This window comes from Colletotrichum lupini, chromosome 2 (genome assembly GCF_023278565.1).
Source record: "Colletotrichum lupini chromosome 2, complete sequence".
In the NCBI taxonomy this organism is placed as follows: domain Eukaryota; kingdom Fungi; phylum Ascomycota; class Sordariomycetes; order Glomerellales; family Glomerellaceae; genus Colletotrichum; species Colletotrichum lupini.
This window is the reverse complement of record NC_064675.1, coordinates 2579306-2605251: the sequence shown is the minus strand read 5'-3', so window position 1 is coordinate 2605251 and position 25946 is coordinate 2579306. Positions and strand designations below refer to the sequence as shown.

Sequence of the window (25946 nt, the reverse complement as noted above, 5' to 3'; positions counted from 1 at the left end):
CTCACGTCATCTCACTCTATCCTCCCCGTGCTCCAGATATTCAGCCCGACCTTGACGCCTTTTATGACCGGCAGTCCGGCGTGCCACGTCTCGTCATACCCGGCACCGCTCCCATCAGCCCGGAAGTTCTCCCAGTATACCGCGTTGCCCGGAACAGGCTTGAAGGTAGTCCCCTTGGCCTCCCCGTCACCTCCCATCTTCTTCTCATCACCGCCATCACTAGCTTGATCACCACCGTCCCTCCCTCCACACTCCACAAACCGACACCAAACCTCCTTCTTCAACCCGGGAACCTCCAACAACGGAAACTCCGTCCCGCCACCAACCAAGCCATCCCCGTTCCCCGTCCCAGGTGGCACCTCGTTCTCGTCCTCGCCGCGCGCGTCAACCCACGCCATCATGCTACTCACCCGCCCCCACCCGCCGCGGTTGGCGGTCCAGTCGAAGTGATACGAGTAGTGCCCGCCTTCGACGTACCGCTGCGTCCGCAGCCTCTCGATCCAGAGGTCCTCGCGCCAGCCCTGCAGGGCGCGGGCGCGGGCCTCGACGCAGCGGACCGTGTCGTCTCGCGGGAGGAGGGCGACGTCGGAGGAGCGGATGGAGGTGTCGCGGTGGGTGTTTGCGCCGTTGTGGGTTATTGTTGAGGGTTCGAAGATGGGGTTGCTGGTGAGGTGTGAGTGAGTGAGTGAGTGAGTGAGTGAGTGAGTGAGTGAGTGAGATGAGTTTGAGATGAGTTGGGGTGAGGTGAGATGAGATATGAGTTGAGATGGAGTGTTGGGCGAGTGAGAAGCTTATGAGAAAGCATGGATTCATCTTCCTCATCTTCAATTGTAACCAAGGTTCCGGATGCGTGTGTGACGCGACACGAAATAGGGAAGGCAAAATACGTGCATGTAATAAAACAACATACCTAATCTCAAGTAGATGCTTCCTTTCCTCCACACTCAAAAACCCTTCGATATACAACACCAACGGCTCCTTGGAAAAGATGCGCACAGAGTAGTCGTCGGGTGGGCACGACAGAGCCGTGGCGTTGGGATGTTCGATGGCGAGAAGGGACTCGTTCATCTGCGGCCGGGGCGTGCGGGCCACCCGGCTCCGGCCTGTGCTGCTTCGGCCGCCGGATGTTGACGACGGGGAGAAGAAGTCGACGAGGGGGTCGGAGAAGAAGATGAGGAATGCCACGAGGGCGATGACGTAGGAGATCATTGCTGGGTTGGTGTGAGATGCATTGGTGGCCTCAGAATTGTCAATTGGGAGTTGATTGGGTGTGACTTCCTTTGAGACGAACAGAAAGCCAAGGTGAAGAAACGAGAAATGTCGTTGGGATAATCAGGCGACTTTCATGTTGGAGGCTTCCGCGTCGCCCGCGTTCTGCGGTGTTGGTTGTCAAGGAGGGCTCCGCCACAGCCGGGCCGTGCAAATCCGCGACACACTGTAGGAACATGAACATATTGGACGCGAGATGACCCTCATTTCATCTTCAACTACCTCGCGTGGTATTACTTAATCACATACAATTACTACAATGAACCAAAAAAGAGTTCACCCCCCCGGTGGCGAATGGGGGCTACATCTCTTGGTGCACATGCTGGGATTCGAACTCGGGTACTCGCTAAGCCTGTCGTCGAGTAGGCTGGTTGGCGTATAAATTGATTGTTGACCATGAACCATTCCACCACCCAGCCAGTTTGACCTGACCCCCGACCTAGAGGGCGCCTGCTGGCTGGTGACAGGAATGGGATTGAGGAGGTCTATATACCCATCAAGGTAAGGCGGTAAGGCACGGTAGGTAAGGTGGTGGTATATTCCAGATGTCCAGGCGTGTATTCTACTGCTTCTTCTTCTCACCAACATCCGCCCCGCTACGCCTTCCATATCCCGTCTTGGAGTACGCCGCCACGAGCCTCCACAGAACCCACGCGAACCCGACAACTACCGCAGCCGCCGTCCCGGCGCGAACCCACTCTGCCTGCCCGGCCTCGAGAACAGGCACGCGTACGGTGCTCGTGAGCCGACCTCCGTCTCGTCCGGCAGCGGGTCGCGGCTCCACGTGCCAAAACACCGTCCTCGGTCCGAATAACGCGTCATATCCGATATTCACCCTCTCAAACGGACTGCTCGGGAACTTTGTCCCCTCTTCGGACGAGCACGCCCAGAAGACGGCCGGGTAGGGCACCTCTACCTCGGTGTACCCGCCCAGCGCGGGCTCCAGATATCGGAGGTGCAGCGGGACCTCCGCCGTCCACTCTTGGTCCGTCTTCCCTTCTCCTGTCGTCGTTGGCGGCGCGAGCTCGAGAAGGACACCGGAGCCCCACGGCTTTGTGGCGTACGCGGGCGCCTCAAGGTCCACGGGTGCGCTGGCGTAGCGCAGGGCGGTCAGGTTCTTGGACTTGAGGAACAGGTCGTCGGCGAGCTGGTAGCGGTCCGCAAAGATAGTTTTCGGTAGCGTGAGGTGCGCGTGGATGGCACAGTAGGCATCCTCCACCGGCGGCTCAGCCGAGTCGAAGCGCAGCTGCAGTGTCGGGTGCAGACCCGTCGGCTCGAGGAACGTTGCAGAGAAGTAGCTGGCGCGTTGCGATCCCTCGTCTCCCGAGTCCGAATGCAGCCGGTGGCGGGCAGGCACGTTGAAGAGGACGGGCGCGGGCTTCTTGTGCTCGCCGAGGACGGTGAGGCCGCCCGCCATGCCGATCTCGTGCGGCTCCGGCTTCGCGGTGGAGTCGGTTGTGAGGATGCCGACCTCGGTCCGGTGGTTCGTTGTCGAGGCGACGGCGACGCGGTGTTTGCCGTAGGGCCATTGTGCCGTCAGCTTGAGGGCGTGCGAAATTGTGTCGTAGGAGATGTCAAAGGATGCCGCCGTCTTGAGGTCCTCTGCGCGGGACTTGCAGTTCGCGTCAGATGCCGAGCAGAGCTTCTCGGCTGTGTACTGGCTGAATGCGGCGAGGTTCTCTAGGGGCTCGTAGTATTGGAGTGCTGCGGAGTGAGAGAACCTATCGTTGGGGAGGGTTGTGAATGACTTTGTTTGACAGAGTTAGTCTTGATGATCTTGCCTGGTTGAGTGTGACCTCGGGAGGAGAATTGTCTGGAAGTATAGCTTACCTCTGACGATGTACAACTGCTCCCACCAAAGGCGTCCTTGAGAGCCGTGCAAAGTCTTGTCCTTTATCTCATGTTAGTTTTCCTTATGTTACCCAGACGATACCCTCTGATTGAGACTCACGCGTCCCATTTGATCTCCTCCTTCTTTGGCGTATAAAACAGATGGAAACCTGGTGATACCCTCGAAGCCAAAGGGCCAATAGTGTCATAGGCGAACGGGCTAACCCATCTAATGTGTAGCTCATGACTCTCACTCAGAAGCTGGGATAGCTCAGAGGGAAGCTCCTCAAGGGCCAAGGTTATTCTATCTTCCCTGACAGATAAGAGCTCGGGACCCTTTACGCCGGCATCGCTAATCTCAAGAGACTCCGGAGGCGCGCCGTCACTAGGCTTATGAATGAAGGTGATTCGCTGACGCATATTGTACGATGACCTACGCAATCTCGCTGCAGACTGGGGCAAATGAGTTCCGCTTCAATGCATCCGTAAACGCTCTGAATATTACCAGAAGAAGATAAGTAAACAAGATGCAAGGTGGTAAGGTCAATGAAAGTGGATTCTCCGGTGACGTGAACGGGTTGGTGTGATCAGTGAGTGAACAGTGTGCTCGGATGGGTCCGTTGGCATCGATGTCGGAGCTGGAGACCCGTTGCTGAGGACACTTCGCTCGGTGCCGAATCCAGGGACATCTACTGACTCCACCCAAGCTTCTGGTGTAGGTGCTACCTATCTGAGGCACTAGCCACACTCAGCCACAACATACCAAGCACGTGCAGGATTATATAAGCCAGCTAAGCACGTGTGGGGGCTAAAACTGGACCCATACTTTCACGGGTCCAGCCCGCCCTGCCACATTCGGTCACCGGCTCATCAGCCACGCTAAGCCGTTTTAGCTACCGAAGCTGGCGCGGAGTGGGATGCCCCTCCAACCCGTCCGCCTTCCGTCGACCGAGACGAACGGGGCCTTGTCGAAAGACACCGCCGACGACATCTTTTTTCTTATTTTTCCCTCTCTCACAACCCAAAGGCTCTTTTTTGCTGTACCTGACGATGCATCAGACGTCACTAAGATTTCTACAGACCATTTGGCTTCCACGGCCCTCCTAGCACATTTGGTTTTTTTCCGTGTCACTATTTACATCTCATGAATACTTAACTTGTGGTAAAGGAGACATCCGGCGCCGTGTTTCACTATTTGGCCACGAAAGCGCGTATAACTGCAACCTGAATACCTACATATCGACTCATAGATTGGCCAAGGCTTGCTTCGAAAGCCAGTGAACATGGGCGATCACCAGCCGTATGTGACCATTCGGTCTCGGCGACCCCATGACGGGAACAGCGTGAGCAGTGCAGACTCAACTGTAGGTGCCAGGGTCTCGGCGATCCAGTCGCGCAGAGTACGTGTAGACTCACAAGCCGGCCATGATCAGTACGGTTCCAGCTCCGGCGATGCGCCTCGGCCCGCCACACATGATATCAGCCGCGTGAGCTATCACGTCAAGCACCTCGATAGCTTCGCTCAGACCTTGGAGAATGTAAGTTGAAAGATGAAGTGACGAGGCTAGGTTATGTGGTCCAGGTCACATACTGACACTTCATCCACAAAGTCTGCAAACCGAGCATTTCCGAACCGCGGAAAATCGTCACAGCGGTATTCAAAGGTGCAGGCCTTGCTCCTGCATTGGGGCTGTGATGACCTTTTTGTGTTACCTGAGCTGGAGGACCTGGAGCGGTGCCTCCGCGAAGATTATGCCTTTGGCACGGAAATCTTTCCTATACCGTCTGAGAACTCACATTTAGAGCTCATGATGCAGGTCGGTAAGCTGATCAAGGACCACGAGGCTCAAGACACGCTCTTTTTAGTCTACTACGGCGGCCATGCCAGGATAGATGAGTCTCGTCAGAGCACTTGGTGCGCGTAAGTCTGCAGCATTATCTCATCTCCATCACTCATATTCTCACAAATTCATTAGCACTCGACATCCCGACTCGCCATGGCTCCAGTGGTCTGCCATTCAGACCTTGCTAGAGCGCTCGGCATCCGACGTTCTCATCCTCCTCGACTGCTGCGCGGGAGCGGCGAGCGCAACGTTCCCCAACGGCAACAGCATCACCGAGACCATCTCCGCCTCGAGCTGGGACGCCATCGCCCCAGATCCGGGCCGCTACTCCTTCACAAACGCCCTCATTGAGGTAATGCAGGAGTGGAGGCTCCGCACCTTTTCCGCGGCCATGCTGCACGCCGAGGTCCTCGCCCGCCTAAAGCACCCGCGCCCCGTCAACATCAACGGCAAGGTCTTCGAGGCCAGGTCGACGCCGGTTCACTTCATGATGACGTCGAACCACAAGGCGCCGAGCATCGAGTTGTCCCGGGTCGTGCCGGCTGAGCAGCGGCCGCCATCGCCGCCATTGGATGCCGCGATCACTGCAGACGAGAGCGGATCGCCCGAGGGGATGATAGGTGGGCGAGGGCCTGGCGCACCAATGGCAGGGGAGCCGAATGAGGATACGCCGCATGTCATGATCTCGCTGGCACTGGAAGACAATCAGCAATTGGATCTGAGCGCCTGGGAGCAGTGGTTATCCAACTTCCCAGCCCTGGCAAAGTACGTCAAAGTCCAGGGGGTATTCAAGAGTCATTCCACGTTGCTCCTCTTATCTATGCCAGTCATGGTGTGGGATCTCCTGCCAGAGGACCATGCAACCTCATTCATAGCCTTCATTCGTTCCAATAACCTAGTGTCAGAGAGGAGTCGCAAGGACGAAGAGGCTAGGGTGGATGTTCCGGTGAGCCGAGGCGCTCGTATAGCGCATGACAACACACAACCGGACTCCGCGTCGATGGGCACATTTTTCTCGGAAGTCACATACACGAATGCTCCAACGATAACAGGCAGCGTCGTGGGGACGCAAGTAAGAGGCAGTGAACCAAACGTGAGAGTAAACGAAGGAGGACAGACCAACATCCAGGAGGTAGACGCTGAATCACCATTATCGTCGCCAATCGTCAGACCATCGCGGCCCCTTCAGTCGCCAAACTCAACAGCTTCGATTGGAACCCTACAACGGCACCACACCTCTCCTTCTCAAGTATCATCGGATGGGGCACCAATATCCAGATCCATGATTCCGAATCAGCAGAGAAGCGCGCGGAGAACCATGTTACACGATATCCCAGAACCGCCCAAATTCTCACAGCATGTTGAAATCCTGCTTCAACAGTACTACAAGCAAGAGTCGTTGCCAAACGATGATCAAAAGAACTTTGTTGCCTCAAATTTGGGCATAGAGCTGTGGCACGTCGAGGTAGGCTTCATCATCCACACTGTCGCGTATTCAGAATAGTATAGTAACTGTAGTAGGCCTGGTTCCATCACCGACGGGAACGGGATGTCGTCTCGAAGCAATTCCAAACCCTTAAAATGGGCGGTGGCCCAACCTCAGAAGCATATCAAGGAGCTCAGATGATACTGCCGCATCACCTTCAAAGAATCATCGAGGTCCTTTCTTCTAGCAGGATTCTAATGATTGATCTCCGTCCTCCAGCAGACTTTGAGAAATCTCACATCGTGGGAGCAATCAACCTCCGCGCCCACTTAAACTTTATCAAAGAAGCCTCGTTTGACATGATCGAGCGAGCGTTCCCAGACCAACGCAGCAGACAGGTCTTTGGCGAGTGGCAGTCCACCACATGCATGGTCATCTACGACCGCGTCATAGACGCCTCACGGGACTGCCCGTTAGCCGACACCCTCTACGACAAGTTCAGGACCTGGGGCTGGCCAGGCAGGTGCTTCGTTCTCAAAGGCCACTACAAGGAGTTCAACGTCTCGTACAAGACTTCCATCACCGGGTCCAAGGTGTCGGGCGAGGCAGGGCATCAGCAGCAGCAGCAGCAGCAAAACCCGGATCCCCTCCGCCAAGAGACATCGGCGGCCGCACCGTCAGAGACTGATGACGCGGCGGCGAGGAGAGCGCAGTACCAGGAACTGCTGACTCAAATCGACGACGAGGGAATAGTCGCCAGCAGTAGCAGCAACAATAGCAGCGGCTACTACGCCTCGTCGTCGAGGCCCGATCCCAACCACGACCACGACCCGTCGGCTGCTAGCTCGGGCCGCGGCGCGCGAGCCACGACGAGCCAGCATGAACGAGACCTCGAAGCCGAGTTCCGGCGTCGCGTCCCGGACCTCTACCGCAAAGCCCTGGAAGTCCATGACAACAGCGGTAGTGGCGGAGGCCGGGCTGCCGAGACGCCGCGCGACACTCCCGCCTCTGCGCCCGCCCCTGGCGCTGCTTCTGATGACACTGGCAATGGCGGTGGCGGTGGGGGGACAGGAATAGCAGAAACGGTGACGGGTGCAGCAGCAGCAGCACTAGCAGCAGCCAAATCATCAGAGGAAGCAGCGACAGGAACAGCGACGAGATGGGACGGCGGCTCTGCCTTGCGACGAGGTGGAGGTGGAGGTGGCAATGCCAACAACACCACCGACGGGGAGGAGGACAGGAACAGTACCACAACCTTTGGATTCGACACAAAGGCGCCGCTGGTCGAGTATCTCGACAGAGGCCTCTCCCACATCCGGCAAGGGAAACCCGTCACGTCCGCCGCGAGTGACAGCTGGCGACCCATCGACGTGGCCCCAACCTCTTCGTCGTCGTCGTCGCTGTCGCTGTCGTTGACAAACACCACCAACACCGCGATTGGTGGGATGTCGAAACTTGCCGCGGAGGGCTGTCATGCCCACTTTGACTCAGGGGCCGCCGTCGCCCTCGCCACGCCGCTGGGTTCTTCAGATGATTCTTATGTGAAGATCAGCAGGGGAGATGCGCAGTACGCGGGCGATCTCCCTGCTCGTCTTGGCAGCCCCCCGAACCCGGGCCATCAACACCAGCAGCACCATCACCATCACCGCCAGAACCAGAACCAGAACCAGCACCGCGGCGGCCTCGTCGGAGGAAAAGACGGGACGATGAGGGATGCCCACGTCGTCGTTGATCCATCCGGGGATGAAACGCCCAAAAGGGGCCGGGGCGGTTTCCTGAATAAGGTTCTGCGAAGGGCATAAACGTTGAAAGCGTGCTTGCCCCTGGTTCAGGTGTCATGGTTTTCTATAGAGTTGAAGAAGGGGGGGGGACTTCTTTTCCCGAGCATGGGGCTGGCTTGGAGGGCTAGAGGGGAAAAGGGGAAAAAAGATGTGATGCTTGTGGGCGTTCGTCTTAGGAACCCTTTTTCATCTCGCGAGCTGGCGTCTTTTTTCGGACTTTTGGTTTTGGACGGAAAGTTGTATGGCGTGTATGGTGTGTGCGTGTCAATGTCGATGGTCAGGGCATAACCAAGCAAGAGCCCGTCAATGGAGGAGAGTTGGGCTGGGAACCATCTGTGGATACACACAACATGCGATGCTATTCGCGACACACCACCACCACCACCATCTCCTTCTCCTCTGTTTTCACTTTGTGCTTTCTAGATTGAGCGTTTCTTTCCCCCTGGTTCGATGTTTTGGGATCAGGGGCAAATTTCTAGTTGGCATTGATGGCAAGACTGTAGATGAGCACACTTTGGTTTGGTTTGACACCGGTCTGGAGTAAGTAGTTTGTTCTTGGTGGGTGCCCCGTCAGCTCTTGGTGTTCAAACCAGTTCGGAGAGAGAGAGATATGTCACCTTCACACAAGCAGGCGAGTGCGGGTTGGATGGTGGCAATGATGTTCGGAAACCGGAGTATCGTAGTTTATCGGACATGGACTACATTAGGACAAGATAATCAGTATGTAGCGTAACAGAAGCAACAGCAGCATAACCTGGTCACAGCCTTGTAAGGTGTTCCCCTTCTTCGTCTTATTCTGTTTCCCGTGTTCTATGCCTCACTCTATCTCGCTACCCCTCCATATTGTATCGTGTATCTGTGTATGGTGGCATATGTCGGCCCCTTCAACCCGTCCATGCTCCCTCGCTTTCGCGCCTCTGCCTGCTTTCGTCTCTTCTTTACAAATCTGATAGTCACAGTGTCGTTTGGAGATATAGGCGAGAACAACGCTCCTGCCTGTTTCTCCAAGGGGAGGGGGTGTCGGGTTTGGAAGTTGGGTTTGTTGGTTGAACGGACGGACGTTCGACAAAAAGGCCAGGGGGCATGATGGAAGAGACGGACGAGAGAGACAGAGACAGAGAGAGATGCGATGGAAAGGGTCACCCCTCATCCTTCTCCGCCAGCACGCAGCGTATGCACCTCTCGATTCCCCATGGATCACCCCTTCCCGCGACCCTTTCTTCCCGTCTCTTCGGGATGTTTCTGTCTAGGCTTTTCGTTCAGGCATACAAGGGGGAACAAGAGTCCGACATCCAGACCAGGCTCAAACTCAGACTCAATACCAGACAGACCCGGCAATGGCCTTGTAGCACCGTTCGTCTCGAACAGAAATGTCAAATACTTTTCTTTCCCACTTGGTACGTGCCAGCCCTTGACGTTTTGGAAAAATCCGCAGTTTCTCAATGCTATCCATTCTTTTTTTTTCTTTTCTGCTTAGTATCTCTCTCCCCTATTTCTTTCCCCTTTGGACAGCACTCCCCTTCCTAACCTTTTGCCCCCTTGAACCCGGAAGCTCGGGTATCACGTCATTCATTCCTGATCATGGTTTTTGCTATGCTTCAAGGACCCCCCAACTCAACAGCAAAGACACATACGCAAGCACAGAGAACGACTGAGAGGCAAGAGAGAAACAGCAAGTCGCGCCAAGGCAGGCATACCCTTTGCCGATTCTAGTCGGGCTTACCCATGCCTTGTCTTATTTGTCAAAAGGTCCGGACGGAGTTGGTTGGAAAAAAGGGGGCATACAGGGAAAATCTCCAACGTAAGGAGGACGAAGGAGGGGAGGGAGGTTTACCCGAGTCTACCTACTCTACAGGGTTGCAGCAGTTACAGTGAGTGGTTGATCATAGATCTGTGGCGAGAGATAATCAATGTAGATCCCCTTGTTTCCTATACTACAAACTGCCGTTTTGTTTATAACATGGTTTTTCTTAGTTCCAATATATTGGCTCAGCTTGTGGCAGTGAACGGTGCTCAGGCATTGGGAACCTCGCTGCTGTTATCAGGTACTTCATACCTAGTACAGCTGGAAAATAGTAGACGAGGTAAGAGAGAAACATCACGAGTAGCTGGTTGGTCGCCTCCGGGGGAAGAGGGGAGAAACTGGTGTCCGATCCGAAGATATGCAGGTTTAGATCCCATGTGTGCAAATCAACCTACGGCACTTTAGTCTCACAATCGTCCGAGTAGGGAGATGCTCAACGGTCAGTCGCGAGCGGTTGTACCTGGTCTGATGTCTGCTCGCGTGTGGTGTCCAAGAGTACAGGAGACATACACTAGTCCCAGCGGGCGTTTGCCAGGTATGGGCAAGTTTCTATCGCATGGCAATGGAGAGGAGGTTGGGCAAGGACGAACGTCCGGGGGGGGGCCGCCGCCGCCACCGTCAGCAAGCAGCAGCAGCAGCATTAGTCGCAGCAAGTCAGAGCGAGAGAGAGCGCGCGCGCGGGATCATCTGTGTGCCTGCTGCCTTCTCATGTTCTTGCCGAGCTGCCTGTCAAGTGGAAGGGACGACCTGACCAATCCAAAGCTCGGCAAGACGAAGGTCAATCACGGGCGTTCTTCTTCAGATCAACGAGACGAAAGTGACAAATCGCTCTGACGCCGGGTGTCAAAAAACGTCCATAGTTGACAGGTAGGCGCAGCAGGGCAAGGCAAGCATAACGTGCGAGCGGCCCCGAAGAAACGGGTCGGGTTGGACGGTTCGCTCGTTAGTGGTGGTGTCGTCGTCTTTCCTGTGACAAGCTTCACCTCAAGATACTCTACGGATACACACACTCTCTCGCTCGCAGGATATCGTCCAGAAGAGGCAAACAGGTCAGTGACTTTTGTCTACACGAGCGTGCGGGCGGGGAGAGAGGGACTGATGTTTCTTCTTTCGCGACATGTCCAAAGGGGAGGGGGTGCGGTGGGCGTGGCGCAGTCCGTCAACTCGGTCCCCAACGTTTGCTGTCAAAAAGAGATTTTAGAGAATGCGACTGGTTGGCAGATGTGACAAGTCGTCGGGCCCCCTTCTGTCTTCTGCTGCCATGCCAAATTCTGAGAAGGGCGTGAATGGGGTTGGTGGGTTGCGTAGTGTGGTGTAGGTAGGGATCCTACAAGCAGCAAGATCCTGTAGGTTGCAAACCGTCCCATTTTCCAGAAAGGAAAAAGAAAAGAAACAGAGGAGAGAAGGCAGACACCCCATCTCTGCCTGCATCACGGACGGAAAAGAAGGGGAAGAGTCAGCGAGAGTACCCGAACATCGACAGACGGTGGTTTGACAGCGGGTCATAGATATGCACGACATAACATCATGACGAGAATCCGAAGGGAAACGGAGACAAATCAGAAGGCGGATAACTCGAGGTCAACGTGGTGAAGAAACAATTCCGCGCCCGCTTTGGCACTCCGACAGGTTCTGGAGTTTCTCTCTAGATTCCGTGCGCTGTGTCTGCTGCTGTACGCTACGTTCGAGCCCATCTACCGGGAAGAGAAACGAATCTCTGCATGCTGAGTTCCCCTTGCCCTGTTGTCTCCTCTTCTAGTTTTCTTCTCTCCGCACGACGCTCGTTGTCAGAAGAAGGGAGACAATGTATGAGAAATGTCAAATTTCGCTGTCGTCGGGAATTCGCATCCAGACCTTGGATGCGAGAACGGAATGCGATTCGCTCGCCAGAAATCGTGACAGGTGCTAGGGTACACCCTGGCACGCCGGGGGAGGAGTTCCCAGCCCCAAAATGAAGTGTTTTTTTTTTACGATTTGACAGGGCGCTTGGACCATGTTAAGGCTGGGTTCAAGCTCCAGGGGACGATAGATGGGAGGGGATGAGGAAGCGGATGGATAGTGGACTGGATAGATGAAGACAAGGAGTCTTTTGGGTACGACGTAGGGATTGTTGATGAGCATCGCCATCCGGCTCTGGAATCTGGCACTGGCCCTGGACGCTCTTCCCTGTGCCTGTCCTTCTCCTGTCTCCCCCCCCTTCTACTCATCGATCTTGATTACAATCATTTTGGGGGCCCTTGGAGTCCCTTCCAGTTGCAACATCATCCATATTCGTATGCACGAATACACCAGAATTGGCAGATTGGAAGCCAACAGTCGGCTGGCTGGCCGGGATCAGATCAAGGCAAACGGGTGGAGAACGGGCATCGAATTCTGGCACCGGTCGGACCTGCCTGTTCAGTTTCAGATGTCCGGAAGCAACGCCAGAAGATTGCCAATTGAGCACGGCTTCCGGGATAAGGTCTGCCGCGAAGAACAAGCCCAGAATTTCTACCTGCGGTCATTGTCCGCGGGGCGAGTTAACAAGTTGCGAGTGGATGAGATTCCTGACAAGCCCCATGTTTCCCTTCGGCCCTCAGGGGCCGGGAAAGCCAATGTGTGAGCCCTTCGTGCCCTTCTGCCTTTTCAGATCCCTGCTGGTCACGCCAGTCTTGCGTCCAGCGTTATGAGGGTTGCTCCCCCAAGCCTGGCTGATCCATGGTTATGACGGGGAGCATGGTGTCGGCAGAAGGCATGTTTGGATGTTAAACCTCCTAGCCACTTTGCCACCCCACTCGAATCGTCCTAGTCCGATCCATCAGCGTTGGATCTGGTGGTCCCCTTGCGGCTGTCAAACTTGACAGATCCCCTTTACAATTTGGTCGCCAGTGGGGAGAACCGAGGCCGATAATCGATATGACTCCCACCGTCGAGGGGTGCAGATGGAGCTTCCGACCAGGTCTGGCAATAAGACCTTCTGTGCCGGCGGGAAATGACTTCATAATGAGCCCAGATATCTCGTCAAACTGTCCTTTAACACGCTCCTAGTGGGGTTCCAATATCTGCCGATTCCCAATAATCTTTCTGCGATTCTTTCAACCTTGCGACCGCCGCTTGGATCTGGGCCTGGACTTGCACTATGCACCTTGTCAAATGTAAAGGTATGCACGTCGCTGGCTCGGGACTCGGGAGTCGAGTCGGGAGCCTTGCGCCCGGCACGCCTTGCTCGAGATCTCATCGAACCCAAAATTCCCTTCCATTGCCAATTCCCCCCTCAACCGATTGAAAAGTGTCACCGAAATAATCCTGAGCTGTGTCCGATAAAATATGCTTTTGCCCCTGTAGGATGTTGACAGGCTGTGGTTGTGACGGCATCGGAGCCGCAAACTCTCCACAACAACGTCTGCGCCTGCCTATCACAGAACAGACGATGTGACTGCCCATTCTGGCGCTGCTGTCCTCTTCCCGCTGCGACGCTACCGCTGGGCGTTGACGGTTGCTGTCACCCTAAAGGTTCGCGCTTGACATGCGGAGCAGAAAGGCGGCTGCATCAACTGACGTTGCCGACAGCTCGACGTTGCCGCAGCCGAACTTCTGTGGACGAGAGTGTAGGTCCAGTCTGAATGGAACTACCGGTTGGTGGACCTCATGATCTCCATTTGATATGTCTGTGTCACTTCCAGGGCGCCCTGAGGAGCAAGGCCCGTACATGATGTATCCAGCACGGCCGTCCCAAGGCGGCTGTGTTACTCAATAAGGAGCAGCTTGCGCGACGCGATACACGGGGCCGTGACCAGGGTCACCACAGCCCAAAGATCCGATCTGGGTGTTCCAGAGAAGAAAATATCGTCACGACTTCTACTCGCGAGGTACAGGTGATGCCCGTCTTCGTAAAGGATCCACTGAATCCCCAGGTCCACGGGATGGTTGGACAATATGACTTGTCTTGATTGCACCAAGAGATTCCAAAGCGGCGTAGGGCCCATTTGGAAGCCTGCATCTTGTACGACGTGCCTGACTGTAAATGAAAGGTTGGGCCAAGCTGGTGGTGATGCCGGCGAATCCCGCCTGTGCAATACGGTGGTGTCTTCCATGTCCAACGTGAAAACGAGCCGTTGACGGCTTTACGTTCACGAAGCCCATGGTGAAAGCCGTTTGGCCCAGTTCGAGGCATAGCAAATATGAGTTGCTATTGATAGGAGAAATTGGGTGTTCGAAAAGGCTGTCGAATCGACTCAAGGGAGCCCTGTCCTCGAAAAGCGGAAATCGTCAGATGGCAGGCACTTGTATCCGAATATCCGACAGACCCATTAGTCTACGGAGTAGATTATGACAATCTGTAGAACCTGGATCGAAAGTACATTAGCCTTTACTGGTCAATAGCGTGGTAGTCATTCGACATTCTCTCGTCCTCAAAATCCATCACTGATCAGAAGCATGCAGGAAACCGGTGGGACGTCGGCCATAGTCCACATTCGAAAAGCAAAGCATCTGGCTTATCGGTCGTAGATCATGCGAGAGCATGCTTCATCTTGCAGCAAACTGCTAGAAGGCATCTTGCAAAAAAAGCAAAACTTTCGGTGCTGTTCGAGTTGCTAGCTATCCATGAGGTTGTACTTCGTACTGTATCAACTATACTCTGAAGACAACCCGAGTTCCACAAATGGTCTCCAGATCCCAGGAACTAATTGTGGCTACGGAGTAGACCGATCAGTTATACGGCTTGGTCATGGCTATATCCTTCATCCAACTGGCGGACATTTGACCAAGCCTCTTGGACACACTGCGAAGACATACTGACGCAACAGAACAGAATGTGCACAGATAACTCTGTTACGAGTTGAAGGTTCCGCAGAGTACAAGACACGCTGAGCTCTGTCCCGACTGAAGACCGAAAACAAGCACGGACTCTGTGTCATGTGGACGAGAAGCTGCCAGATGACAGGCTATAACACGAGTCTTGGTAACACGCCGGTTGCGGTATGTTACTGCACGTCGTCCTGTCGTACAGCCGTCCTTCCAGTTGAGGAACTACTGATGTAGAGAGCCGTTGTATTTGTTAGTAGTTACCGACGCCGTGAGTGACAGCAGTGTTAGGAGTCAAGGGTGTATCGTAGACTGGGAGTCCTCGACTATTTGCCTAGAACAGGTAAACCATGCGGCTGGTTCCAGGGACCACAACTGTGCAGCACAGTCAACTCGTCAAGCCCGTCTTTGCGAGACCGACTTGCCCTCAGCGGTTCGCAAGAGGCGCGAGCAAAGGGCTCTGGCTACAATAGAATAAAGGCCCGCCCATAGGCCCAACATGAATGAGCGGGTCATTGAGGCGGTGATTGTTGGCATGAGGTGTCAGACCGGGAGGGTGCGGCTCATCCACATTTGACAGGCGATGGAGGATTGCTACTGCAAGATTATCGATCTTGCCACGATTCACTGGCGCGGTCCTGCCATCCAGCTCCAGGGTCGTCCAACAATTGTTGGTCTCTCCACGGCAGCGTGCTGGATACGGTCCCTGGGCTGTATCAAAGGACCAAACCCCCGGGAATGACAACTACGGCAAAGCAGCCCACTCGTTCGTTGCCCTAGAGTTTGACAAGGTCGTGATGGCAGAATTTCTCCCGCTGCGTTCTCAGCTGGCCCCCCATACTTGAGTAGCGTTCTCAGCGTTGGCGTTGCACCGCTTCGTATGGCCTGCGCGTGCTTGCAATTATTCTCTCGCAGACTGCATCAGTGGTGTTCGTGTCCAGGCTTCAGACGTTCATCAAGTGGCTCCTTACATGGTCGCCCGTTCGGTACGTTTCGGTAGTGAAATAGGGACGGAGCCGGTTCCGAGTCGAATCGAAACGTGGGGCCCAGAGAAGAACAAGATTACTGGGGTGGTACGGTAGCAAGACATCCCTGAAAGCACCCCAGCTGGCGGGCTCTGCCGTCTCATTAATGGAAAGCCGTCCCCTTGTCTTGACAAAGGAGATCCATCTGGATGGGAACCCTCGCAACGGGTAATCTTTGCTTAGTTTGGTCATTTTTGCGAATATGACCCCTGCAAATGCGGTTGAGTGGGCCACCCAGCGATCTGGCAGGCCGAATAAGCCTGGCATTTCGTCGAGAACAACGAGTCCCGTTTCTTTCTCCCTGATGGAGACATCGTGGAGCTGTCAAACGTACGATATTCGTAAAAGCCATGTGTTGGTGCGCAACAACCTGGAGTTCGAATGTCCACCTCAGCGATCCTTTGCGGGCTCTTCTGCAATACAGACCGGACATGCCGCTCGAGTCTCGACAGATAGGATGCGAGGACGTACGTATGTTGGAAAATTTAGCAAAAATAAAATTCTGGAGGGATTGTCAGCACAATCGTCCATAATCGCGCCGCCCGCCGACATAGCACATCGCAGGACGGATATCTGGGCCATAATCCGTGCAAATAGATGAAGGGAGGCTGAAGCAAGTCAATCGGGTCTTCTGAAACATGAGGCGTTGAGGCGAACAGACGCTCACCACGCGATGGTGATGTTGTGTCCGTTCGGGCGGACTATTAATCGATGTTATGTTCTATTTCAGTCGATTTGAAAATGTGCTAGAATCGTTTTTCCGTCAATTGTGCTGTTGCGTTCAAAGTTTTCTAGAAAGACATACCTGACAGCTACCTGAAGCTTCGGGGAAAATGTTTGGAGTCGGCGGGCGCCATTCCAACCTAAGTCGCGGATGAACGCCTTCGGGAGCAATTCGGAGCATACACTGTTGTGACACGGGGTATTTTTAGGGTTCCATCGTTCACTCCCCCGTACATCATTCCTTGTCAATGCGGTCAGAACGGACCTGGATCGTGTGGGTATGACAAGGCAAACCTCCACAGCAGCCCGTGAATCCCCTTTTTACCCTTGAAAGGTGGAGGAGCAAAAGTGCGCGGTGAAGCTGGACCGCGTTGACCGCTGCCATGCCCGGTGGTACTGAAAATCGCTGGTTCGGACAAATCAGAAGGGCGACAACGTGAGCGTATGTATTGTACTTGGCGCCGAGCGATGTGCAGACGGGAAGCAAGATCGATTTGGGAACGGCAGCGAGTCAAGATCGCGCATGCTGCTGGCGTCTGCAGTGCCGACCGATGCAAATTGCATCTGGCCGCATCGGCGAGGCGGGCGAGCTGAGGGGATTCGGACATGGTCCAAAGAAACGACAGCACTGATGTATGCAGTTTGCTTGACACGATGTTGTCAGCCAATGGGGCGTACGCGTTGTCAGGCGTAGGCAGGCACACAGACAAGCATCTGGAGCCCATCAGCTAGCACTACAAAGTGCTCCAGCATGAGTCCAGTGGGAAGATCATCCTGTCCCGTTCTGCGGGTGGGCGTGTGCTCCGGCGCACAGGGCAGCGGGAACGTGCAATGATGGCGGTAGATTGTGATTGAATGATGATTAGTGATGTCGGGACCGCCCAATGGCTGAGGCTTTTGGAAGATTGGTCGAAGGCTTCCAAGGAGCGGAGACGAGCAGACAACGGAAGTTCCCAGCTGTCCCTCAGGGATTGATTAAGTCGACTGTGGGAATTAAATTATCATCCCCCTGAACGGAGTGAAGAAGAGTCGACTTCCGACGTCGTAGAACGATGTCGATGTATTCTCGATGGGGCTCGGTCCCGATTTGATAGCCAAAAGTCGGTCCTGGATGTCAACGCGCAGCCTGTGGCGTCCAGCCTTGGGACGACGGGGAAAAGATAACTGACGGGGGGGCCAATCCCACGACGGCAGTAGGAAGAGCAGAGTTCTTCTAGTCTGCTTCGGTTTTGCCCAGGTAGAAACGTTTAACCTCGCCGAAGAATGAGTCTGGCCAGAATTTGAAACGGCACCGAACAATCGGTCGGTTCTGTGCGTGGACCGGAAGGAACCCGCGCTTGACGGTGCCCTATTGGGAACGATAAGAAGCCTGTGTGTGTGCGTGTGCTCGCGGAGGTTGTTTGTTGATCGGGCTCCCAGCAGAGTGTCCATTGAAGTGTCCGATGTACACGGGCATGGCACATGTTTCTGTGGAAGGGTGGTCGAGTACGAGGGCCGGCTACTTGCACAAGTGCCTAAATGATGGATGTCCTTGGTGTGCTTGCTGGTGCTTGGTGTGAGTGGTTGGATGGGGGTGGGATAGAAGAAGCGCCATCGGGCGCATGTGCGGCTTGCGCATATGCGTGGCCCAGATACCGGCGATGGCCATCGGTGAAGGTGAGGTTGGTGAGTTTGTTGTCTCCCCTCGGATTCATCACATATCACATCGGAAAGGGTCGTCGTTGGCGGATGTTCGCAGCAGTTGTCATGCCCGGGTCTATGGCACCGGTCAAGACGGGTGTGGACGGTTAGCAAATGAGAAATCTGGATCGGAAAAAGCCTCCCCGCTCCATCTACCAGTTCCTGGATGGGAACCAATGGGAAGGGGCAGTGTGGAAGGGGTCTCCTCCGGAAGGAGAGATGCTCACGGATAATTGGGCCCAATATTCCGTGAGGCAGGCACGGCGCACACCGCACTGGAGCTTCCTAGCTTGATTGTCTTCGTACCGTCCTTGTCTTTCTAGGTGATTCTTAGGGGTAAAAGTAAGGTACTTTGTCATGGAAGGTACGGATATCTGTCCCAAATACGGCATTCAGACAGATCAGACACAGATACAGATACCCCGTACGGAGTACTCAGTCCAGAGAACAGGGCAAGGTACAGCCGAGACCTTGCACTTGCTTTCGCTTGCAACTTGCAGGCAAACAATTCATCAATCCAATTCACCTTGGAGATGGAAAGTGGGCCTCTGCTTACGCCAGGCGTCCCTTACCTAGTACACAGTAAGGCTCAAGGTCCAAGGCCAGCCAAGGGTCAATGTCACGGTTGGGCGGGCAGGGCAGATTCGAGACCGGGGGCCAGGGGCCGGCCCAGACAGGGAGTCGACGACATTCAATGCAAGTCACACTCGCTGTCCGTCCTTTACCTGCTTCCGACTATGACTTGTCGGTTTTGCAGCCTTGCCAGAGTGAGGTTGGGGGGTTCTGTTTTCTGCAAGGTCACAATAAGATTACACTTCTATTTTCTCTCTAATCTCCTTCAGTACCGGTGTAGAAGCAAGCCACCGGCATGTAGCCCGTGTGTCAAGTGACGTCTGGGCGGAACTGAGGACGCAACGGCGTGCGGGAATCGGAACTTGTTTTCGAACGTTCTGGGGGCGTGATATCGTGCGAAGACCTGAACGGCAAGGTCGGTGAGCCTTTGAGGAACTACCAGGAGACTAGAGATGGCCGTCTCTGAAGCCAGCTGTGTCAGGCTGCTGGAGCCCGCTGTCTTCTGCTTATGCTGGCGGCCCAGCCCATTGCTGATGGAAATGGGAAGTCTGGGCTTGAGATCCACGGCTTGGGCGAAAGCAGACTAGTGTTATGAGCGTAGTGGCTATTTGTGTCCCGTCTGAGAGTCGTTGATTCCATTGTTTACCTTACCTAACTTTGGTTTGACGTTTTATGAGGGGATAGGAAGAAAGTGCGACGAGAGAAAAGAGTAAGGAGGAAAGGAGGCTGGCCGCTAAGAAAAATGGCAGGTGCAAGTGAGACGGCAGACGCAAGTGCAAAGTGCAAGAACCAGTTGCAAAGTCACCCAGTGGCTCTTTTCCCTTCAACCCGACCTCAACCCGCGTATCCACTTTTCGGACCTTAATGGAAAGAACCAGCTGCACCACTTGCTCATTGGCCAGCTAGACCTTGGTCATAGGAAAGCTTGGATAACCGGGGCACGTACCTGGCTCCATTAATACCTAAGGTAATAAGGAAGCTAGAGAGACGACTTGCCTTAGGTAATACTGCGGGTAACTCCCAAATCACTAGTCACAACCACACAACCCGAACAAAATTGCTCTAGTTTTCACTTTTGAGGCTAAGGCACCTCAGTAAACAATGCATCTTATGCACATCTCAGACTTGTGCTAGCCAGGCTCCTCTCTGACGGCGTATGCAGATGCCATCTAATCAGGACGCATCAGCTTCTGCGTCGCACCTCGAGCTGGCGCCCCTGCCATGCGTGCCAGATGCCAATCGCACCAAAGGACTGAAAGTCTGAAGACGATGCACGCGCCAGGCCGGGTACAAGCAGAACACCCTCCACACCATCACCACTGGCCACCACCCTGGGTCTGTCGGTCAAGCCTACCGCGGTAAGCTGGAATACCTATCGATGCATACAGATACACGCCATCGGGAGCTCCATACCGATGGTTATGACAATGGCGAACGAACAGAATAGCGACCACAAGGGTGGAAATCCCTCATGCCATGCAGATGAGAGTCGGTACAGTGCATCCCCGAGATCGATACCCAGCATCGGCTACGAGATCTGGGCAAGCAAACCAGCAGCCTCCCGCGCCTCCCACCATCACCCGACCCTTGCCGTTGCCGCTCTCAGCCAACCAGAGACAACCGCCGTGTCGACAAGAGCGCCATGTGCAATCCCGACCGGCCTGGAGAGGCGTTCCGGTGACCCAGATCCAAAGCTGGTGACGGCGATGGCGATGGCGATGCATATTGCACGACAAAAGAACCAACCGTTACAACACAATATACGCCATTTCATGCACTTCATAACAAGCAAACACCGACCCCGCCCTGGCTGGTCCGTATCACTTCACGAACCAGCATGCATCCATCTTCCCTAGATATGCACTTGGACCATCCAACAACACAGTGGCCTCAGACAAGCCAACGATGGACTACGGTGCCATCTTCTATCTAGCCTGATCCCGTGCGAACGTGCTCATGGAGCTCGGAGCTTTCTGCACCCAGCTTGGCTTCCTACGTCCAAAAGGCAGTATAGTCGCCATCACAAGCGCCAAAACCAACCATGTACTGTGCGCTGTCATTCTTGTTCGGCGTTGCGACAAGCATGCATCAACCAACAAAGAGCCCGTTGGCTGGTGGCGTGCAGCGGTTGTCGTCCTTGCCAGCCCTAGACACAGACTGTTGGCCTATCGCATGGGCCGCTCTGCGCTGGGAGAGAGGCCGTTGTATCGCCGGAGGAATCGGTACCTGCAGTGGGCGCAGAGTCCGCGTGGTTGCTCTGGCTAACATGCTACTCTAGCGCAAAGTGTCTGGGGGATCGTCATGCTGGCCATTGCTGAACCGCAGAGCAAAAATGAGCAGCAAAGCCTGGCAATGAGTAACCTGAGAGACACGACTGGATTCTGGCCCAGAGTTCGCAGCTGTGACGGGATCGGCCTCGCACTGCATTCTCACCATATCAAACAAACCCAGCCAGCAGGGGGCGTCTGGGAACCGGGATGCCGTCAACCGCCGCGCCAGGGCCAGCAAGTGATCACGCTGCCCTTTGCCATCTGAGCCAGTTGAGCCAGTCGGAGTGCGGACTACTCGAGGAGTGAGTTAAACAGATAGGCGACCCAAATCAAGGGCACTCGAAGCAACATGCAGACTGTATTCTGGACTGAATATCCATTCGGCACGTCCCTTCAAAGGACGACAGGCACCACAGCTGCAACGTCTCTTCCTTACAATACGGAGTACATCTCGAATGTCAGGCTCATGAAGACACCATGGCCCCTGTCGACCTATCAGTCAGCACCCGGGCTTCCGTCTCGCCTGGTCTGCACTCCTGTGTATGATGTGCACCCCGTTCCGACGGAACCCCAACTCAACTCTTGGGGCGCAGCAACTTGAGGCGACACCTGACAAGGAGCCTTCATGACAGTTCCTGAAGAGCCAATCGCAAGTTGAGGATGCGTTTGACAACGTGAGCAATCCCATCTTTGGTTCCGATCAACCTCAGATCAACCATACCGTGGTCGCACCTTACAGCCAATCGCAATTCTTGTTTACCTAGATCTCACGAACCTTCCAGCCCTTCGAGCTGTCATGCACACGCCTTGAGCCGTTTCTGGGACCTGTCAAAGGGATTGTGAGCAGAAAAAACATCGTGGGACCCCAGGCAATACCGTCGCAAGGATTCGCCACGGCCGCCAGGGCAAAACATTGATGCTACTCGGAACCTGCCACTTCCTTTCCAGCCACAGACAGGCCCAGTCAATCGTGGTGCTGACCGGGGCCACATGATCACCGCGGTAGATCTACGTTTTTGACAGCTCTCCCTCGCGCGGACGGCTTCGGCTCCGGAGGCGCTGCCTGTGTACCCTGCGACAGACGACAGACTCGGCCCCTTCCTGGAGTTGAGGCTTGACGATTGAGGCGCCAATACCCTGATTAGCCTGCTTCCGAAAAAAGGTCTTCTACCAGAAGTTGAAACGGTAGTCAACGGTCTTGACCAGAATGCACTTAGTGCGTCTCTCTGACTCGGTGGTTCTCTCAGCCCTGAGTGCATCCTCAACAACGCAAAGACGTTGCTGAAGAAAAAGTAAATAAAAAACCACACATTCTATGGGCGGCTTACAATGGGCGACGGATAGGATATGGAGCCAGAAAGAAGACGCCTTGAGCCGCATGACACGCTGCACCTCGATGCTTTGCGGGGAGAAAGACCAGGGAGGGGGGAGGGTTGAGTGACAAAAGTTACACTTGTCAAAGTTTGATCATCACCAATCGCAGACCAGCAACTCTGCTCAAATGGATGCTTCGTTTTGAAGTCAGGCCTGCAAACACTTCCTGATAAGGCAAATGTCAGAACGATCCGATAGCTAGACGTGACCCGTCATGGACAGCCGCGCCGCATACATCGCACGCAACTGTTCCAAAACACTCGGACGGAAGAAAAGCATCCAATGGTGAATGCCGTTTCAGTCTACATCGGTTGTCCTTGAGTCGAGGTGCCATGGCTTTTGTTGACAAGCACAGCCACCATCATCGAATGTTGCGGACGAGGCATCAAGCCAAGTTGGAAGCTCAGCGACTGGTTGAACCCAAGAACACCCAGACACACCCACGAGGGAAGTTTGGGGCACGTCACAGACGTCAGCTGCGACCGGGCGATTGACGGGTGGCTTGAAGAGTCAAAGGCAAAGGGAAAACAACAACAGAGTTCATCGGCTTGGTTTCTTCAACCCAAAGCTTGGGAAAGCTTGGGATGGACGTTTGAATCGTGTTCCCTGCCCTCTCACTCGTCGACAGACTCGCGCGGCTATGTCAAATACTTGAGCCTGCGACGCTCGCGGACCTTATTCAGGACTCGCACAAGAATGCGATACCTGAATAGCGTTAGGATTGGGCTGAAGGGGGTGGGCGTGTCAGCGGCGGATGGCATAGCCGCTCTAGCGCACAACTCAACCTTTGCTTGCTTACCTCTCCTCCCATCCAGGAGACTTCCGGACCCGCCCTATTGTTTAGGATGGCTGTTAGACAGGAATTTTGGGGGAGGGGAGGGGGCGTGGACGGGATCGAGAAAAGACAAGCAGGGGAGCGCCATCACGTCAGGGCTCCCCTGGCTGCTACTCTCCTGGCCTACCCCCCAGTCCCCCCTCCATGAAAACATCGTCTGTCCATCCATTCACCTTATCCGCAGGCACACTCGTCAGACACACCACCAACTTGACACCAGACATGCACACACGCGCACATTGGCATACGAGCTCGAACCGGAACTTCAACAACCAGTTGCAGAACCATACGCCCCATTGCAGCTTTGTGACACACCACCATTCGCTTTCGTGACGGGAGTTCCCTTTCCTGTCAAGATGTCTCGAAGTCATGACATGTTGGACGTATGCCTGACAGTGTTGAGAGTTGTCTCACTCCCTGACCATGTGCACAAAAAAGAAAGCTGCTGGTATTTGCAGAATTAACGGCGCCTTCCTGGGTCGAGGGCGCGAGCACGAGCGATGGATTTCGCCCATCAACAACAAGATGCTAAATCGAGAGATTCGAGAGCTCGAGAGTTACTAGTCCTCTTCTACAGCTATGTTGACCAGTCTTCAAGAGCCGATTGCTCACGGACGATGAAGGTTGGTCCAGCAAGAGGTTCAGGAAAATTCAGGACTCCCGCTGTCTTCTATTTTGGACTGCTGAGCTCAGACGGCAGTTGTTCGGCGGGTCAAGAACGCCATCTTGAATAACAGATAATTTCTTGGGGGTGATCGCTGTATTGCCGTTCACGACATCCGGGACCTTGATTCTCAAGGTTGGAGGGTGGTGGATAGAGCCGACAGGGCCTTCACTGCTCGCCCTTTATCGCTTTTGTTAGACTTCATCTTTCTTTCGGTAATGCTATGGGCACTCATTCATGTCAATATTGGACAGAATCTGTCGTATACTGAACCCATCTCCGGTTTACCATGTTCCCTCGCTGAACCTGCTCCGATCAGGAAATGACGGCCAGCCGGGTCAGAGACCGTTACGTACCAGAGTAGGAACCAGGCCACCAGTGCCAACCCCCGGTCTAGTTGATGGGGGCCTATTCTTCATTTATGTCAATTGTGCAAATCTCTATTTTATCCTCGATTCTTATACAAAGACTGCCTACGGAGACAGAAGTCTTGTTCACTTTAATCCATCATAGGACCTGAGCGCGGCCAGAGCGTTACAAGCGACAATGAAGGGGCTTGGCTGGGAAGGTGAGGTAACTGGTTGAAGCCAGCGCGCCAGTTGCATATGTGATGGCACGTTGAATAGTGTATCCGTAGCAGGTAGTCAAGTCGTTGGAGTAATGCAGCGCCATTGACTCTTGAGTACTCCGTACCAACTGAAGTGTCTCCATATCCATAATCCGCCGCCGCCGCGCGCGCCCCCCCTTCGGGCAATTTCATCTACACTACGTACATCACAACCGTCCTGGCCCCGGGTGGGAGCCCACGAGCAGCCGGGGAGCACAAGTAGACCCCTGCCCACAGACGCTACGGCTTCCCTAGTGGCTCTTTTTCGTGTCACTGTTCGAGCAGGCTAGTGCTTCTCCCATCTCTTCCACTCTTCTTCTTGTATCCTGGTCACTTTCTTTCTCGTTCAGACCCCTATCCATGCTGTCCTGCTGGCACATCCTCAAGTACCACCTCGAGCTAGCATAATCAGTCCGTTGCCCGCCAAAGGGAACGCCACCGAAGCAATCCTAGGACCAGGCCCTGACTGGGGTGTGGGTACGGACGGTGTGGTCCTGCGACCCTGGTCGAGATGGGCAATCCCATCCTCCTTCTTGTTCCTCATCGACGGCCTGCTTGTACCCTGATCGTCCTCTTGCCATGCCACCCTTGCCCATGCCTCGCAGCTCTGGGCTAGTTCAGGTTTAGTCTGTTCCGTCAAAACCATCCTCCCTCCCCCACATCAGCAAAGGCCTCGTTCCCAGATACATAGCAAGGCATTAAGCATCCGTGGGCTGTGCGCTTCTTCCTCTCCAGTCCAGTCCAGTTTACTTTGCTCTACTACGGATACCTCACAAGCACAAGTCTACCTACCAACCTACTCTCAGTCAAAGTCTCCACGGTCCGATTCACAAGAACCTACTAGTTTGGGGCTCTTTCGTCTGAGGCTGGTTCGTGTCAGTTTCAGTGTGCTCAAATCACCGTCTTAATTTGTCCAATTTGGCCCGTCGCCGGGTCCTCCTCTTCCTCCTCCTCGACACTTCTCTCCCATTTCCTATTTTGGCACCACATCTGTGCACCGCTGCCCGTTAAACTTCCTGCACAAGACCTCTTCCCAAGCTCCAAGATATACAAAAGGACTGCCATCCCACCTTGCATCTACCTCCAGCATCACCGACCATCATCCCATTCGAGCTGCTTGTTGATTCACGGCTGGGACCACTTGACCATCACATCAGCATCCTTTTATCGCTTCTACTTCTTCACGCCTCTGTCTGTCGTTGACGAGCAATAGCAATACTATTACTATTCGACCTCGCCGCCGAACAAGCTTCATCAAGCAAGATACAACAAGCAATCGTTCTCCGACGTGCTACTTTCACACAAGAAAAAAACGAACTTTCCTGGCTGGACCGTATTAGGTACAGCTTACTCGCATACCTTTCTCCACATAAGAACCTGGGCTGATCAGCAGCAGTCCTTAAAACCGCCGTGCGGCTTCATCATTCGAGTCCGCCAATCTTCTTTTTAACCCACA

General features: G+C 54.5%; 8 protein-coding genes across 8 annotated transcripts; 4 read left to right on the top strand and 4 right to left on the bottom strand.

Moving 5' to 3' along the window:
- Positions 1 to 11: 11 nt before the first annotated feature.
- On the bottom strand, positions 12 to 1453 carry CLUP02_03067 (2OG-Fe(II)oxygenase family Oxidoreductase; the record flags this gene model as incomplete). The annotated part of the gene is made up of 3 exons (XM_049282094.1): positions 12 to 663; positions 911 to 1239; positions 1292 to 1453. 3 exons carry the CDS (start codon positions 1451 to 1453, stop codon positions 12 to 14), a joined length of 1143 nt encoding a protein of 380 aa, XP_049139237.1.
- Positions 1454 to 1831: 378 nt separating this feature from the next.
- Positions 1832 to 3519, bottom strand: CLUP02_03066 (uncharacterized protein; the record flags this gene model as incomplete). Its single annotated transcript, XM_049282093.1, has 3 exons — positions 1832 to 3016; positions 3100 to 3160; positions 3221 to 3519. The coding sequence occupies 3 exons, from the start codon at positions 3517 to 3519 to the stop codon at positions 1832 to 1834; spliced, it is 1545 nt and encodes a 514-aa protein (XP_049139236.1).
- An 863-nt stretch (positions 3520 to 4382) lies between these two features.
- On the top strand, positions 4383 to 8171 carry CLUP02_03065 (uncharacterized protein; the record flags this gene model as incomplete). Its single annotated transcript, XM_049282092.1, has 4 exons — positions 4383 to 4637; positions 4710 to 5020; positions 5076 to 6408; positions 6465 to 8171. 4 exons carry the CDS (start codon positions 4383 to 4385, stop codon positions 8169 to 8171), a joined length of 3606 nt encoding a protein of 1201 aa, XP_049139235.1.
- Positions 8172 to 8391: 220 nt separating this feature from the next.
- On the top strand, positions 8392 to 8694 carry CLUP02_03064 (uncharacterized protein; the record flags this gene model as incomplete). Its single annotated transcript, XM_049282091.1, has 1 exon — positions 8392 to 8694. One exon carries the CDS (start codon positions 8392 to 8394, stop codon positions 8692 to 8694), a length of 303 nt encoding a protein of 100 aa, XP_049139234.1.
- A 648-nt stretch (positions 8695 to 9342) lies between these two features.
- Positions 9343 to 10359, top strand: CLUP02_03063 (uncharacterized protein; the record flags this gene model as incomplete). Its single annotated transcript, XM_049282090.1, has 2 exons — positions 9343 to 9547; positions 9824 to 10359. The coding sequence occupies 2 exons, from the start codon at positions 9343 to 9345 to the stop codon at positions 10357 to 10359; spliced, it is 741 nt and encodes a 246-aa protein (XP_049139233.1).
- Positions 10360 to 11513: 1154 nt separating this feature from the next.
- Positions 11514 to 14489, bottom strand: CLUP02_03062 (uncharacterized protein; the record flags this gene model as incomplete). Its single annotated transcript, XM_049282089.1, has 14 exons — positions 11514 to 11599; positions 11653 to 11871; positions 11934 to 12113; positions 12175 to 12448; positions 12599 to 12640; positions 12716 to 12738; positions 12791 to 12977; positions 13034 to 13154; positions 13230 to 13415; positions 13493 to 13609; positions 13684 to 14001; positions 14054 to 14179; positions 14307 to 14358; positions 14477 to 14489. The coding sequence occupies 14 exons, from the start codon at positions 14487 to 14489 to the stop codon at positions 11514 to 11516; spliced, it is 1944 nt and encodes a 647-aa protein (XP_049139232.1).
- Positions 14490 to 15640: 1151 nt separating this feature from the next.
- Positions 15641 to 19696, bottom strand: CLUP02_03061 (uncharacterized protein; the record flags this gene model as incomplete). The annotated part of the gene is made up of 14 exons (XM_049282088.1): positions 15641 to 15655; positions 15711 to 16065; positions 16154 to 16266; positions 16322 to 16465; positions 16570 to 16646; positions 16753 to 17115; positions 17192 to 17450; positions 17529 to 18243; positions 18395 to 18486; positions 18575 to 18653; positions 18873 to 18950; positions 19013 to 19323; positions 19397 to 19626; positions 19687 to 19696. 14 exons carry the CDS (start codon positions 19694 to 19696, stop codon positions 15641 to 15643), a joined length of 2841 nt encoding a protein of 946 aa, XP_049139231.1.
- Positions 19697 to 20167: 471 nt separating this feature from the next.
- CLUP02_03060 (uncharacterized protein) lies at positions 20168 to 25703 on the top strand (the record flags this gene model as incomplete). Its single annotated transcript, XM_049282087.1, has 22 exons — positions 20168 to 20553; positions 20626 to 20788; positions 20842 to 20962; positions 21019 to 21248; positions 21330 to 21557; positions 21643 to 21764; positions 21823 to 21849; positions 22017 to 22075; positions 22137 to 22226; positions 22494 to 22564; positions 22607 to 22697; positions 22740 to 23602; positions 23658 to 23775; positions 23810 to 23884; positions 23957 to 24026; positions 24138 to 24306; positions 24397 to 24451; positions 24510 to 24516; positions 24586 to 24709; positions 24781 to 25047; positions 25182 to 25310; positions 25371 to 25703. 22 exons carry the CDS (start codon positions 20168 to 20170, stop codon positions 25701 to 25703), a joined length of 3798 nt encoding a protein of 1265 aa, XP_049139230.1.
- Between the last annotated feature and the right edge of the window lie 243 nt (positions 25704 to 25946).